Below are 16,834 nucleotides of genomic sequence, written 5' to 3'. Positions count from 1 at the left end.
ATTTAAATGGGAATTCAGTTTCGAATGGATTTAAATCATTAGGTTATCCTAGGGAAATCATCAATTATCTGTCCAAAAAACCTAACGTAAGAGCAATATTTACGGTTCCTAACTCATTCTACCTCATGTTCTAAGCTACCCCTTACGGAACTCTCGTCATATCCCTGAACATTTTTAACCAACAAAGCGAGAACAACCCTCATCATACTATTCGCTGCAATCGAAATGAAGAGAAAAAAGAATTTGAATGACACGAATTTTCCCTCTTTCTTTTCACTTCATCGTTCCTCTCTCTCCTCCCTAAAAGCAAATTTTGAGTAGGTAAACAGAAACTAACGACAGTAGATAGAATCAGACTTTCAAGGACTGTCACCAATATTAGTGGGAAGGAAAATTAAATGATTCAAATCGTGAAATACTCAAGGTACGACTATAGGAAGTACACCACATAAGCAATGCATGATTGATTCGTAAGAATTTCTTAAAGTTTGACGACATTTCTGACGTTTATTCAAGAAAAAAGGACCATATTATTACGAGGGTTGAGCGAGAACACATGAATAGATGAAGCGATATAAACAGATATTCCTGATATCGAATTTAGGCAGCGCTTTATGGTAAAATAACCAAACATACGATTCAGTGATTCAGTGTTATTCGATGGATAGCCGTTTGATTACACTTTGGTCTTCCTGGAGATCGATGATTAAATCAAATTTCAAAGTTCCGTAAGACTGACACGAAATTGTTACAAAAATTTATGATGTGCTATACAAGAACCGCAAATCGGAGTTTCAGTAGTTGAAAGTACTGGTTTCCTTGCAATTTTCATCCTGCTTAATTTGAATGAAGTTTAATACCTATACAATCATTCTCACGCCCACTCATCTTGTCTACCCGCTCGGCCTGCACTTTTTAGCTACGAAACAGTTTGATATACACACCTATCTATTAATCAAGTGATAACCACGAAACAATTTATAAGAAATTTTCGTAGGCTGAAAATTCGATTATAGGAATAATCCTCATACTACTGTCCTCCTTTCATTAGGTCTTACTGCCAAAATTAATCCACAGTCCTACAACCATTTCCCGTTTCGAAATCATAACTCCCCACACAGTTCCAGATCATAGGTTGTATCCACTTTCGCATAACAATAATGATTGACTCCAAACACGACTATCGCCAACAATTATCCAAAGAAACTTTCCCACATCATCCTCTCGTCTTCCTTTTGCCTGTTTAGAAATTTGTTAGCTTAATAAGGACTGAAAATGATAGACTATGAGGCTTGATATCACATACCTCTCTTCCCAAATATACTGTGATTTACAAGCAATTTATTACACTTCAAGATCATGAATCAGCAACAGCAAGGATAGAATACGTCCACAAAATACAACGAAATAATGACGTCATAAAACGCATCATTGAAACAATGCGATTACTGGACTGCACCAATTACATTAAAGAAACATGGAATTAAACCAGACTTCATTTTCTGAGTAAAAAGAAGAGTAAAAAAATACTACAACAAGCTTTTTTGGAAACTTAATTTGTACGTTGAAAATACTCTAATAGTCAAGATAGATCCAAATATTACCTATAAACACCATAATTTATACTGAAAACAAATCGAAAAGATTATGCTTTTTGTCAGTAGAAAACCCATTAAACGTGTATTCGGCACATTTCAAACAAGTAATACTCTCTGAAGTCTTAAAAAACCGACGTCACTTCTCCCCACTGTGAGACTTCCCCTTAATCGAATGGATGTTAGCTTCCTTATAATTTCACAACGAAACAATCCTAGCAATCTAAGTTGGAATCTATGATACTGTCAACAACAACCTGTTTCATAACGCATACAGGAATTAGGTTGGCATCAACCTAACCAAAAAAAAAAAACATGAAACAGAAAGCGATAGTACCAGCAGTACAATAAAATCAATTAAAAGAACAAAAGCAAATAAAGAAATCTCCTGAAACCCCTCAACATAAATTATAATAACGACACCGGTCACCAATCGACTAAAACAACACTATTTCGGTAAATTAATAAAACTCTCCGAAGGCAGGGCTACAAGACGATACAATCACTTACCTAAAATTTTTTCCATTTAAAACCAAAAACAAAAAATGTGCCATCTTATTTTCTCACTTCTCAATCATTCCCTCCTCCCTCAAATAAATTAAGAATATCACAAGATACAATATGGAAAACCTGCCTCTGAATCATGAATATAAAAAAAAAAAAGCAGAACAGTATGCATAATACAATCAAATCCTTAAAAACAGAAAAACAGACAAGCGACACAAAAAGGTTGCAAACTGTGAGCTGCGAAGAAATACTTGAATTAAAAAAGTAACAAATGGCATGAGTAACTCTGAACGTAAATTGAAAAATTTCCAGAAAGAAAAATTAAATTTATTATAACTTAATTGTTATGGAAAATCCACAGACAGACTGATAAGTAGATACTTTAAAAAATCGCCAGTAATTTACAATTAATTGACTGACTGCAAGTCTGGGAAGTCTGTGCTGTCAAATTTCGAATATGATCAGATTTAATCAGTTTCCAAGTAGAAGAAAAGGAAGAAGAAAATTCTTAGTTTTTAAGAATGAGAACTGATTAAAAAATTTTCTTTCTCAAAACATACGATCCGAAAAATGCACACCAAACAAAAAATAAAGATCATATAAGTATTACAATCATCATTTGAAAAAGGATAAAAGAACAAAGAAAAAAATCGATCAATCGAAAAGAGTTTGTATGCAATTTCTCAGTTAGCAGAACCAGTAGAAAACCGGTATATACGGCTGTTTTACTAAATTGTTGCAGTTGTTACTGGTGGTATGATTGTCGTACTATTGCTGACATTTGGAGTGGTGCGACGAGCCGATGGACTGGCCATTGGTGATTGTGTTGGAGTTACCATTGATGGAGGCATGCGTTCATTGATTTTGTCTAACCGTTTCGCTTCATCGAATGACTGAATCCGATGACCAGGTCCCAACCCGGATAATGCTACAAATACTGCATATAACTCGGTAACTACATCTTCCGTGAATGGTAGCTGCTGTACAAATGCGCTCCACCCGTGACCCACCGTAACCTTTTGAATCCAGCCAGAGAATTCCATCGTGGTCAAACAACATCAACAATTAAAAAATGAATGATGTGAGTAGTATGCACAATTCCATAGCTACTTTCAATATCTGCTGTTTTAAAAGGACCGAGACTATTTGGTAGAAGTTTGTGATCAGTGGTAATCGTAACAAAGTACTATAGGAACGCATGCGTACTAAAACAAACAATAAAAGCAATAGAAAGTGGCAAAGAAAATAATATCGCAGTCTGTAGGGCAAGTGGCCACATAATTGCAAGCAATCGGAAGGATTTTCCAGTGATATCGTAGAATCAAACAATTCTACAAATCAGTGACAAGCCAATTTCACTAATCGATCTTTCTCATACGACAAACCAGCCTATGAAATTCAACTCAAAAATATACGGCATACATTCTTCTAAATTATGAACGCACTTAGAGATGACACAAAAGTAGGAAATTGCCGGAACATATTAACACAGCTCTTCGACCGACTTTTCAACCCGTCATGCCGGAGTTCGAACCCTTCAGTTATATCACTGTTCCTTTTTCACGCCTACATTGAAGGATTTTAAAATAAAATCTAATTAACAAGCTTAATTTTTCCAATTTTAGATTAAAATAATTTTTGCAATCTTGCAAAAAAAAAAAAAAAAAAAAAAAGCTCAGCAACTTAAAAACTGGAAAAGTGGCTGCATTTTCAAAATACTTTTTCAGTTCATTCAAAGCTCTTTCTCAACTCCTCTACTTTTATCTGCACTGCATAAAACACGTGGTATGCTGACTAAATATCGAAATAACGAACTAACTTTCACTTGACAAAAAATACAAAAGCAGGAAAAACACGGTGGCGTTTTTGAAATTTATCATGACTGAAACAGATTTAGAAAAGATGACAAAAGAAAATGATTACTAATAAAAGCCTCAAGAGCAAGTAATGCCCAAAAATTAAAAATTTTAATGAAATAACTTCGTATTTTCAATCTAATTCTCGTGAGATGTGACCCAAATTCTTTTCGCGTTTTGTCATTAAGAAACAATGACAGAAAAGAAAGCAGCTATCTCATTAATTTTGATGTAGAATAGCATTTTAAAAATAATTCGCGATGAAGATTTAAAAGTTGCTAATACAACAGTGCAACCAATAATAAAACAAGCTAGCATTTTTTTTTTAATTTCTAAACCTGAGAAATCGGAAGAAAATGCACCACAGACTACGATATTATTAGACAATAAATAATAGTAATTCGTTTGTTATTAATGATGAAGTGTTAATTCATTTAAATCTACTCGAATTAGTAAAAAAAAAATGAAGTACCCTCTTGAATTCCACGTCTCCCTTCCTGAAGTGTGAACAGTGGTAAATTGCCGGTTGGTGTAAGTCCCTTTAGTTGTAATACAGACTCACTTTCTTCTCTGAAAAAAAAAAATCACATGCGAACCGAAATATAATGTAAAAGAAAAATCAAATATTCTACAACAGAACATCAGTCAATTGCCAAGAACTTCATGCTTGCTTTTTCTTATCTGCTATCTTAACAGTACTTGAGACAAGTGATCATTTAATTTCTACTCCAGAAGGGTTCCCAACCAGCAGTATAATCAACAATGCTTACAGGCTCAAACAATGCACTCGAAAATTGATATGCAATAAAATCTAACCTTAATTCGTGAACTTTAAACTTTAATTCACAAAAACTTTTTTTCCAAGTTTCACTAATATGAGAGAAGATTCTATTTCTACATTCTACCTACGACATAATGAACAGTGTCAAAAAGATAACAATTCGTTATTTTAAACCCAAAGCAAAACAAGAGATGCGTCTACAACGCAAAATTTAGGAGGGACAACATGCAATAATTTATACCAGCAAAAAACAATGAAAAAGTTAATTAACTGTGTATAAAAAGGCACAGAAAACTTAGATAAGCATGTCTAAACAGGGCTAGTTTCTGTTTTAAAACGATCACATTTGAAATAAATTTACATAAGGGATTAAATAAGCAAAAAAAAAAGAACCTTAACACTGAGAAAGCGCGAGCCATTTTACCGATTGCTCGAATTTTATGCCGAATAACTTCCTTCCGTGCCGATGGAACACCACCTGAAGTGAAGAAGAAATACGCATATGGTAAATTCATTATTCAAATATTGTCTGCCATAAGGACACCTGAAATATTAAATATTTTCTGTGAATTAAAGAGAAATAACCTAATTATATCTTAGCTGGCCAAATCAGAAAAAATTAACGATGCTTTAGAACACCCATTTTTCTTCTTATGATCAATTATGTAACATAGCATTTTTGATGAAATATTCTTAAAAGAAAAAATGTGATGAAAGGAAGATAAGAAATATGATTGTCATTCGATTTAAATGCATCACTATATTGCCGTTTACTCCAAACTCAGTAATTCAGATGTATGAAAAGGGAAAACCAAAAAACGAAATGCACTAACAACTGTTCTACATAACTTTGATGGATAATGCCTGCACAACAACCATGGGATTATGCAAAACATGCTATTCCAAAATCAATTAGTACTATAACAGGTGTGACAAATAAAAATGAATCAAAACTTCACAAGAGACTGTTCCATCACTTCTGCTTATTTTATGAGGCTTTTACCAATTTCTCTAGCAAACTTTTCAGAAATCATAAATTTCAGACAAAAACTTCACCACAGCGTCTAACTGCCGTTTTATGAGCATGATTTTATTTTTATAAAAAGAATGAAAAGAAAGTCGTCTGGAAAGTCTTCCCTTTAAGGAAGTAGAAAATAAAATCCAAACTACTCCACTGCTACATGAAAGTTCAATACATGCAAGAAAAACGCCGATAACTCACCTTCGTCTTTGAGCACAGGCATAAAGATGAATGGGTTGTAAACAGAAAAAAAAAGACCTATGATATACGGTACTTTGCAAAGCAAATCGCCTCAGCATTCGTAGTCTTCATTTCTTAAATTAAAACAACAGAAAAACAATGAAACTTGATATAATGAAAACGAGGATAAAATCAAAAGTTAGTCTGGCAAAAAATAGGATAAATACTTTCTTGTCATGCTTCCCACAAATTTATAGCACCAAAAAATTCAAAGCATTAGTTCGACATCAAAAATAAACTGTTAGAATGAAAATCACACAATGACCTTAGCATCAGTTAAAAATGTATTGAAAAAAAGAAGCACAACGGTAGATACTGTTGAGAAACAAACTTGATTTATCCGAATATCTGGATTAAGTGTAATTCAAGAACTACAAATTCTAATTTTTTTTTTCGCCGTTGCGGATATGTACGAGATTATTTTCTTCTCAAACCAAAAAAGCTAAAACTTGAAGTAACAATATATATGCAAGAAAGCAACATGAGAAAATGGTTTCAACTTTCAGAGATCAATGAGTCAATGAGTATAATACAATGCATAACTCACATGAAAATCATTCACAAGCTGATAACATGCCCGATTACTCTGCCTAATAAATAAGCATAACCAAGCAAAAAAGAGAAGAAACTCTTTTTGACTAAAACCTTTTACAAAGTGACATGCAACCTAAGTAAAGAAAGAACAATACCAAAAGTCTATAGCATGCGCTAATAAATAAAGCAAACGGTTACAACTAAGCATACCTTCGAATGTGTCATCCGAATCGGCCATCAGTTCGTCATCCGAACAAATATTCAATATATGCACGAGCATTTCAGTCACTGGAATTAATTTGACGTAACCCGTAAGTTTCCTGCTGTCGCTTTAAATTTAAGATTTCCATTTTACTTTCAAACAATAAGAAATGCAGACGTCAAATTATGGAAGAAAGTCAACTTTTCCAAAAGCACTTAAACATCGGATGATGCAAAGTTTTGCTGTGCCATGTGCTGTTTATTGAAATATTTAATTACATTAACCACTTGGACAAACCTTTTTCCCCAACAAAAGGAAGGGACCATGTAAACACGTCCATAAAATTAGGCAGCCAATATGGATGCGGTGAACAATTGAATTGCCGTATATTCATCACATTATTTTCGTACTTTAATATCGCAGCTGCAGTTTTTTTCATTAGAAGCATAGCATATGAATAAATTTACTAATGTTTTAAATAATCATAAATATCGATGGATATGCGAACAAGTTTTTTTTTTTTTTAATTTCTTTAAAAAAAAAACAAAAACGAACAAGGAATAATGACTTACCTTTGTTGTTATATACATCAAGATAATTTGGAGCACTAAATATAGTTATTAGAGAAGGGAACCCGGTTGCTTGCGATTTTCGATACATTCGATACCTTCAAAAAAGGAAGAATTTTCCAAAAAGGACAACAAGAACAATGTAAGAATTTCTCATTATTACTTCGTAATATAAAGGACCACCTTTTTTTTTTTGTGTTCAATAGTTTTTTTAATCCAGAAATATAAAATAAAAAAAAATAGCATACAATACAAAATTAATGAAAAGCATTACCCGGCATCTTGAGCTTCGTGAGCACGGATAATTGACAAGAGGTTATTATGCTGCAAGAAATCACAACATGCTGCATAGCTGCAAAACAAACACACAGTAACAACAATGCTCAGCTCTTTGTACACTTCCAAGTAACCTTATCCCTTTACGCCAGGAAAATAAGTAAAAAAAGTTCTGAAAAAATCTGAACCTGATTTCCCAGTATCTCCGCACACTTTTGCTGACTCTGCTCTTACCTTCTAGAATAATTGAGAAATGACTTATATACCCTTAATAAATACTTCCAATATATTTCAAGTACTCCCGGATCACACATGAAAAAACAAACAAAAAAAAAAAAAATAGTACTAGTTCTATGTAAAACATATAAAGGATCTACAAATGTTTCTACAGCTCGGTAAAACCGTAGCAATAGAAATCATCGAAATTTTTGAATAAAACAAACCTATAAAAATACGAACATCCCCGGACGGAATTGTGTGAAAATTGCTCCGAATTCCTTTCACTGCCAAAATCTTCTAGTGGATCAGACCAGAGTAAATCACACATGGGACCAAAAGCTGGTGGTTCTTTGAATCGATCCAACTTAACAAAATTTAATTGAAATTACCAGTAACTCATTTCTGGACTCTTCGAACACGGAAAAACATCAAATTTACTTCTTAATGGTTTTGTAAGTTATACCTTTTTAATGTCTTCTAAGGTATGGATCTCTGGAGAAAGGCCACCGTGGACACAAAGGAATTGCTGATTCATAAGTGCTGCAAGAGGAAGAGCATCAAACGAATCCATACAAGCATCGTAAACCTTTTCGGAATATTTGATCTTACCTGGAAAAGATAACTTTCTCTCCTGCCGAGAAAAAAAAATTTTTTCGAAAAAGTGATAGTTCTGAAATCAAAAAATGATAATTCGAACTTACACTCTTGCTTGAAGGTGAAATATTCCGTAAGATGGCGGCATTCGTGGTTTCCCCGAAGCAAAAACAACGTTGTTGGGAAACAGATTTTAAGTGCCCACAAATACAACACACATTCGATCGAAAAATAACCCCGATCAACATAATCTCCCAGAAAAAGATATTTAGTCGATGCAGGCGACCCTCCCACCTAAACAATAAGCTATTAGAAACAGTGGTCGAACGAAACACTTTTCCACACCACAAAGAATTTACTACGCAAAAGTAAACATGTCCACATAAAGAAACGACTACAATGTTTTCGATAATCCTGAAATTAAGCTCAGAATTAACTAAATAAGCGTATTCTAGAAACAGCAATGTATTGGTAACTTAAACTAAATGGCTTATAATGAGTCAATAACATCAAACGTAGCAGTTTATAAAAATTCAAAGAGTACTAAAAAAGCACTTCGATTACTGATTTGATAAATTAAAAATGAAAAAACATGAATTTGTCATATGTACCAAAAACATATTTTCATCGTAATAAAATCATCTTTTTAACTAAGTTAACACAAGTGATAAAATTAATCGGATATCCCATAAGAATTTTTTCCACAAAATATTAGCAACTAACAAACCTCAAAAAGTTTCATTAAATCATAAAATTGGCCATGTATATCACCGCATACGGTGACTGGTGCTTCAACGTCAAGCATTGTTTTTTCCTGACGAAAAAGGGTTGTGCATTCCGAAATTATTCGTAATGCAACCTGAAATATTGTATTAACAATATTTTAACAATATTAAATTTTATGACTCCAAATTCAGGCTACAATATATATATATATATATATATATATATATATATATATATATATATATATATAGACCTAGTAATCTCAGTTTAAAAAAAAGGAAATCTTACTCACCTTTGAAACTTTCAGTGCGTTATTTTTAATTACTCCAGAAACACTACATCTGTACAAGTACTGAGCAATGAAATAGAAATTGTGCATATGAAATGACTACCTCCTCCTGGATGCGACCTTCCTTGGTAAAATGTTCTTTCAAAATGTCGGAACGCGGTTTCGATGTCCGCCTATCATAAACATCCTCCATACTCAATTTTTCGCTAATTGGAAATTGAACGTCTGCAAAATAACACGTTCTGAAGAAGAGAGAACTTCCATATGGTCGAATAACAAATTCTTGGTGTTATAACTATTCCTTATTATTTGATTACAAAAAAATCAAGAAACAGGAATGTGATGAGAGTTGTTCATTAGGAGAACATACACAGATCAACATTTCAATTTTTCTCCATCGGGTTAAAAAAAAGACGGCATTATATTTTAATAAATTTTGTGATTTTTTTCGAAGATTTAATTTCACCTCAGAAATAATTCTAGAAGTATATATACGCTTTCCACCGATCCAAAATACGTAGAAAGGAAATATTACGACGTACTTTTAATGGCTCGTTCCATAGTAGTCCTATTTGACGCCTTAGTACTGTTGGCGTTGACCATGGCAGCTCTATCGCCACCAGCTGAAGTTGTTGCCATTTATATACAACAAAAGGCACAACCTTTAATGTGAGTTAGGTACGCATTTAGCGTAGCGTAATCAATTAATCAGTACTATGATTGTCTTGGAGTGCGAACGATTTTTTTCCAATACATCCAATCTACAACAAACGCTCATTTTTAGTTTTACTTCAAGAAAAACTGAAACTAAATAAGATTTTGGAGGTTTATGAAGTTCTCCGAGCAGTTTGTCGCGTAAAGAACAATACGTACGCATAACATACAACTGATAAATAAGTAAAAATGAGAAATAATGATAATGATCTCGTCTCTATATTATTTATATAAGCATTATGGTGATTCTCAAAGTATACTGGAAATGGAAGAAATACATACGATATGCAGTGACAGGATTCTTGGCTAACCCAAACAAATAGCCAGATATTTGATTTTGCTAGAAGCATATCGCTGTGACAAGCTTTCTAAATCCTCAGTTCAAAATATCTGAAGTGATATGTAATAGGCGTTTAACAGTAATAATATTTTTGAAAGTGCCATGTTTTTATTTGAAACAATTAATGGAAAAGATATAGCGAAACTATTATTTCTTCCCGCCTTTCCTTCTGCCTCCATTTTTTCTTCGCCGTTTATCTTCTGAAGGTTAAAAGAAAAAAGTTCAAGTTCCCTACTAATAATTTTTCAATCAACCAAATGGTATAAAGTGCAACTGAAGTTTTCTGAAAAAGTATCCCAAGAATGATTCGTTTCCAGAGCCCCACAAAACACTATCCACGTGAACCCCACAAGACACTTGAATATTTGCAAGTCGACTACAGACCTGTCATGTCTATAATGTGGGTGTTTAATTGGTTACGACTTTACAAGTATCTTAGTTAATTTAATTGGCATATGTCGTTTTTGACTTTTGGTCTTGAAGGTCCAAGCTACTTTTTAAAATTTTTCAGGTAATGCCAGTAAACTTCATCTGTATAAGCTCCATCAGTACATCAGGATGATCTGCACAAGTTAAAGCAAATCGATTTCTCTTTAACTTTTCTAATATTGATGTAGGACTTTTAAAATTTTCAAGGGCAATGGAACAATGCGAAGGACAGTTAGCAGAAGGATGTATTGGTATCCGATTAGTGATCTCTTCTCTCTCTCCCTATCCGTCAGCAGTGTTTCGACGACAGCTGGACAGAATGTCCTCAAGTCTCATTAAGGTAACTCACGAAAATCCTTAACTCAACCCAGCACTTTTTTCTTTTTGCTATGGATAGATAAAGATGGATGGGCGTACGGGTGTGTGTAAGCATTTGAGGATGTGGCGGCAAGATATGAAGTGGGTTCGTGAAAATTCCGGTAGGCGTGGGTGAGAAAGTGTCAATATGAGATGTATATGAATTGATATGGATATCTATAGATAAAGAAAAGTTCAACTATAGTCAATTTTTGTAGGACTGCTTTCACCTGTCATTCTTTCTTATTACCTCTTCCCGCTCTCTCCTTTCTCTTTTCTCATTCTTCAGTCTGCATTCTTAATATCAACGTTATGTGATATGAAAAAAAAAAAAAAAGAAAAAGGCATGCAATCGTTAATGTGTTCCTAGTATACGACAAGAGCTTAAAGCATTACTTACGCTTACGATGATATAAATTTACTAGTCAGTAACAAGTTAAATATTCCCCAATGGTTCTCTTATCTGTATATTCGGGCACATCGTCTAATTGGAAATATCTCGATAGGATGACGCAGGAATTAATCTGCGAATTTTCTGACACAATTTGGTATGCGTGAGGAGGTAGCATTTTGACTTGCCATGATCTCATTCTGGAACATCGAGTTAAAACAAAGATCTTAAGAGAGGAACCAAGAAAAACAAGTGTGACATAAATAAGCAGCGAAACAGGACTTTCCGCCTTCCCCAACAAGATTTCTGATTCATAAACTCAATTTACTTCAATCAAGTATAAGCAAAGTTGCTTGATAATAGCAAATGTGAACGAACTGTTGTCTTAAAATCTAGAGAGCTGTCAAGCGTTTCTCGATATATTCTCATTTGTTCAACATAAAGATGCTAATTTACAGTATCAATTAGTTTAGTTTTAACCTATATGTTTATACGTCGGATATTTAAGAATAAGAATTTTAAAAATCAATTTCCAAAAAATTTTCACACATTTTTGTTTGCAGTATACCAACTACCTACTGGTTTGCTTGCAGCTGTTATGAATTATTCACTACAATCGAGATAAAATAAGCTTAGTTCAATGACAGCCTGACTGCAAGCCGAAAATGTTTGTTATGTCAGCCGTTAAACTGTCCTTTTTTTTTTTATTGTGCCTATCCATGGAAATAATCAATTATCTCAAAGAAAAAGAGAAAAAAATTCCATTTAGTTCATAACAAAAATATTAATTTTTAAGTATTTCAAGGAAATAAAATCGGTCAGATATATTTTACCCATCATCATTACATGAATTCCATGCCTCATATTTGATTCGAATGAAATCCTAGCAAAAGTTATGACTGTACTTTTGAAAAATTAGAGACCAGTGAATAAATCGGTACAATTCAATATTTCATACCGTCGATTTTCGATAACAGAACATGTTGGAAGATATGCAATTAGGGCATCATCAGGTCTCACCTTGCACTATGTGTCCTGATCCTTACTTGATGGTTATAACAAATGAATGCCAAAATGAAACCTTTGATGCGGAAAAACAAATGTGGAAACTAATACCCGAGAATAAGAAGTTTTTGAGTGAAAAGCGCAAAGTAAATGAGCCGGTAGGTAAGAAATGAAAGTATGAGGTGTGGAGCATTACTGCTCCTTCAAGCTGTATTACGACTCAAAATGATCGAAACAGATGTTTTGAGGGCAATAAATGTTCCAAATGCCCTACCAGCTAACACGAAACTTCTGCACCCTTCCTAACTCGCCTTCTTTCTTCAAAAATTATGAAATTTCAATTTAAAAAAAGGAGTTAAAAAATTCGGAACATGTAATATATGGAAGAAGTATGTGTATAATATGTATAGGGTGAGAAAGAGAAAAAGAGGGAAAGGAGAAGTATATGTAGAGAGAGGGAAAGAGAGAAAACTTGCACAGGGTTAATGAAACTGGAACAAAAAAGAAAAGCATTCAGATATCCTGAAATATACGACTCAGTAGAAGATATTATTCGGAAAGTCCTGCAAATGCTTGATATAATCTGAATAGTCGTAGCAACGGAGTGATGCATGAAAGTATTCCGGAAGTATTTTGTTGAATAAGCTGAAACACATTTGATTCATTACCTTTGCAGGAGCTGATTGCTTCCTAAAATGCTAAACTGTTCATATTGAAAATTAGTGTGAAGACAAAATACTGTCATTTATAGCATATCTTTCGGTTCGTATATATTCTTTTTTTTATATTCTTTTCGTTGCTAATTTCATATTTCAAATTTTTCCCTTTTCTTTCTTTGGAATATATTTCAAAAGATATTTACAATTCTCTAAGTGGACAAAATGGATAACGTGCGATAAATGAACTAAGCTGGAATATTAATGTTTTCACAGGGTCTTTTTTATCAATCATTCTGATCATAAGCACAAATGAAGCAGACAAGAGCATCGCAGGAGCGGAAAATGTTTGCCTAGTCAATAGGGACACATGCAAAAACAAATATATATGTAATAGATAAATTCTAAATATTTGATACAGATATATTTGAAAAATGGAAATTTGAAAGAGGAAAACCGTAATGAGTAGAATGGAAAGATATGGAAACAGAGAAGAAATATACGGTGAAGCATCCTAAAACAGTTCCTGAAATGAATAACATCATCTCGAACACTCATGCCATTTTTCAAGTAATATCTTTTACTTCAGCAAAATTCAGCAGGAAAACCTGATGCATCCGTTCCATTTGCTTCAAGGAATGAGAGAAACTTTTCGTTTTAATAAGTTTTCCATGAACAAAGATGACATTGGTGGATTTATTGAATAACTTTAGTTCTTTCCGATATGGAAGGAAAGCACGGAAGGATACACCCTTTTCCCGACGACATGTCCTTTCCTGTTGCAATAAAAGAAATGAAACAGGTAACTTGAACTCAAAAGTAGAGAGAGAGAAAGAAAGAGAAAGAGGAGATGAGATAAGCAATTGTGTACAAAAGATTATTGGAAGAGATACTTACGAATTCCGCAATTTAATGTAGAAAGGCTGGATAATAGAGAGAGAGGGAAAGAGAGAAGGAAGACGAAAAAGCTCGCCTAAGGAAGAGCAAGTACTGCATTGCAGAAAAATAATGTGTAATGTGGTTGAGGGGAAGAGGGACCTCCTTCTATCTTCTATAAGCTTGCTATTAAGCTGAGCCTTGAAGCTTTCAACAATTTAGCTTTGCATTTTGCCTGTCAACTGTCACAAGCGGCTAATACCCACCTCCTCTCCTCTCCAAATGCCTTCAACATGCCAAAATTTTTTTACTGTATTTTAGGTTTTCATTAATTAGCATACAGAAGAAATAGTTTCCGAAAAGCTAAAAGTCATTAATATATCGATTTTGCTCCAAAGCAATAGAAAGTATAGCAAGAGTGCCATGTAACCTCGATGAGGTAAATAGGTTAGGCTCATAAGAAGTAAGCAATTATGTTTTCTTGGCTGTCAAAGCTGTTTATATTTTTTGCTAATTTTTTTTTTTTTTTTGCTAACTTTATTTTGCTAACTGTTCCGATGACTGCTGAAGTAAAAATAGGTAAGAACGCAACTGAAAATCAAATACTTTTGTTTGCAAACATTATATACCATCAATTCTCCCGCTGTTATATAACAAAAAACTTCAACTTCTCGATATAAAGAGTGCAGAGAGACCCAAATTTATTATAATCAGCAAAAGATGACAAGTAAAATGAATGGAAATCAACTGGACTTTTGATTAAAAAAAAGCCATATTATGTACTAACTTCTCTCATCTTCTCCTTCTGATTATTGTCCTGAAATAATCTGGTTGCAATTTCAGAATTTCCAAAAGTGCAATCATAGGAAGAAAGAGTATAAATAAAGAAAAAGAAGAGGAATAAACGGTTGAAGATGGTATGATAGTTAAAGGGAAGGAGGGCTACTGGGAGAGAAGTGGAAACAACGAAAAGGAAGAACGGGATACGATGAGGACGCTCTCTTCCAGCAAAACAACTACCAGAATTTATCCAACCAACAAATTCTATCAAATATCTATGATAGCTGACTTCTATTCAACCCTTCTTCTATGAAATATCTATGATAATGTCCTTTAACTTCTCTTCAATAAATTGTCATCTTTGAAGGGACCATTGAAGTTAATCCTTGCAAGTGATACCTAAAGCGATAGTGTATTGCAAACAAATGATTAGTATTTAACCGTGACGGGAAGTTATATTATCTCATACTCAACTTACGTCATGTTTACAAAATTTTACTAGCCCATTTCTCCGGCGATTCAAATTCTTTTCTTGTGATCAATCTTATCTGAAAAAATAAATAAATAGCGAGATGTCCTTCTGTTCCGCTCCTACTTTCCATGCGCAGCCGAAAATCTTCTAGCTCATGGTACTCATATTAATTATTTTTGGTAAATTTGTGCAGCGTTTTCAGTTAAATCAGGTAACAAAAAGAAAACACGATTAACAGTACATTATAGAGTGAATACTATTCCATGATATACTGGAAAAATTATTCAGGGATTACTTCTCCTTAATGATTTATTTTACACTATGAGCATTTCGACATTAGATAACAGACACAAAAGAAGGATCCAAAAGAGATGAAAACCATGAGAAATAAAATTTTAATCATCCAAATTTGAGATGGACTGTAACGAATGTAACGTTGAAGTAATATATACAATACCGATAAATTAATGGGAAGAAATGTAAATGTTAATCGCCATATCAACTGTTGCTTAATGAATGATATATATGTATCAAACATTCAAAGCACATTTCGGCAATGAGCCAACACATCTCCAAGTAACATTCATTCCCAACTAACAACACATCTTTCCATTATCACTAGATTATCCAACTTCCCCATTAAAGAAAAAGAAAATGAAGATAAACAAGCCTTAGTCCATTTGTTACGTGAACAAATACCCATCACTTTGCCATATTTAGCATCATTCCCAGACACCAACGATGCAAAGGATGAAGTAGAGGAGATTTCTACAATGAAACCGGACGATATCTCCGAATGATACGAGATGATAGGATTTCATGCAACCTTTCACCTACTACCTTTAACTGGATTATGTAGTAATTCTCAGCTCTGTCCTGATGGTTAAATCGACGGGAATATTTTCTGATCCGTTTCTACTTTATCAATATAGATATGAACATCTTATCAACAGCGCGGGAAAACATTTATAGAAATAAAAACGAAATATCAGAGTCGATTTTTCCTAATAATTAGAATTCCTCATTATTTTTATAACGAAAATGACACGTTTTCATCTAAATATGTTAATTACTTTCTTTTTGGAATTAGAACCAGTATATCTCGAAGAGAAAGAAAAGGCATTATGAGCGTTATCATTTCTGATATTCTTCACCATCATGTAATTGTTAAATAATCGATAAACCTCAAAAATCTCGGCAAAATAAAACAGTACTATTAATAGGAATAAATACGAATCGATAATCACTAATAATCAATATATAAAACAGCACATCTTATCACTGCACGCTTCGCCACCATCTTTTATAAACTGATCGATAAAAAGACGAATTCTATTCTTTTCATATCTGGTAAGCATAACGAAACATACTGGATACGAACAAGCACTACGATAACGTCAGAATT

The 16,834-nt window shown here is 33.5% G+C and overlaps 2 protein-coding genes across 4 annotated transcripts, besides 2 other annotated features; both read right to left on the bottom strand.

Moving 5' to 3' along the window:
* Positions 1-273: 273 nt before the first annotated feature.
* Positions 274-300: a sequence feature (Short protein (BM_BM1134, VIO87907.1) was converted to a misc_feature.).
* Bm1134 (Uncharacterized protein) lies at positions 274-634 on the bottom strand (the record flags this gene model as incomplete). Its single annotated transcript, XM_043074550.1, has 2 exons — positions 274-300; positions 527-634. The coding sequence occupies 2 exons, from the start codon at positions 632-634 to the stop codon at positions 274-276; spliced, it is 135 nt and encodes a 44-aa protein (XP_042930484.1).
* Positions 538-558: a sequence feature (Short protein (BM_BM1134, VIO87907.1) was converted to a misc_feature.).
* Positions 635-2,830: 2,196 nt separating the features above from the next.
* Positions 2,831-10,048, bottom strand: Bma-tax-6 (Uncharacterized protein; the record flags this gene model as incomplete). 3 transcript variants are annotated; one of them, XM_043074548.1, is made up of 13 exons in its annotated part: positions 2,831-3,039; positions 4,431-4,528; positions 5,133-5,217; positions 6,745-6,822; positions 7,034-7,159; positions 7,309-7,403; positions 7,580-7,657; positions 8,025-8,164; positions 8,264-8,409; positions 8,502-8,688; positions 9,122-9,253; positions 9,513-9,634; positions 9,952-10,048. In XM_043074548.1, the coding sequence occupies 13 exons, from the start codon at positions 10,046-10,048 to the stop codon at positions 2,831-2,833; spliced, it is 1,593 nt and encodes a 530-aa protein (XP_042930482.1). The 3 variants fall into 3 exon arrangements, with proteins under 3 accessions (XP_042930482.1, XP_001897709.2, XP_042930483.1); XM_001897674.2 differs by having other exon boundaries at positions 2,831-3,030; XM_043074549.1 differs by lacking the exons at positions 6,745-6,822; positions 7,034-7,159; positions 7,309-7,403; ... (5 more) ...; positions 9,513-9,634; positions 9,952-10,048 and having other exon boundaries at positions 2,831-3,030; positions 5,133-5,158.
* Between the last annotated feature and the right edge of the window lie 6,786 nt (positions 10,049-16,834).

This window comes from Brugia malayi (genome assembly GCF_000002995.4).
Source record: "Brugia malayi strain FR3 genome assembly, contig: Bm_v4_ChrX_scaffold_001, whole genome shotgun sequence".
NCBI classification, from domain to species: domain Eukaryota; kingdom Metazoa; phylum Nematoda; class Chromadorea; order Rhabditida; family Onchocercidae; genus Brugia; species Brugia malayi.
This window is presented reverse-complemented; position numbering and strand designations above follow the sequence as displayed.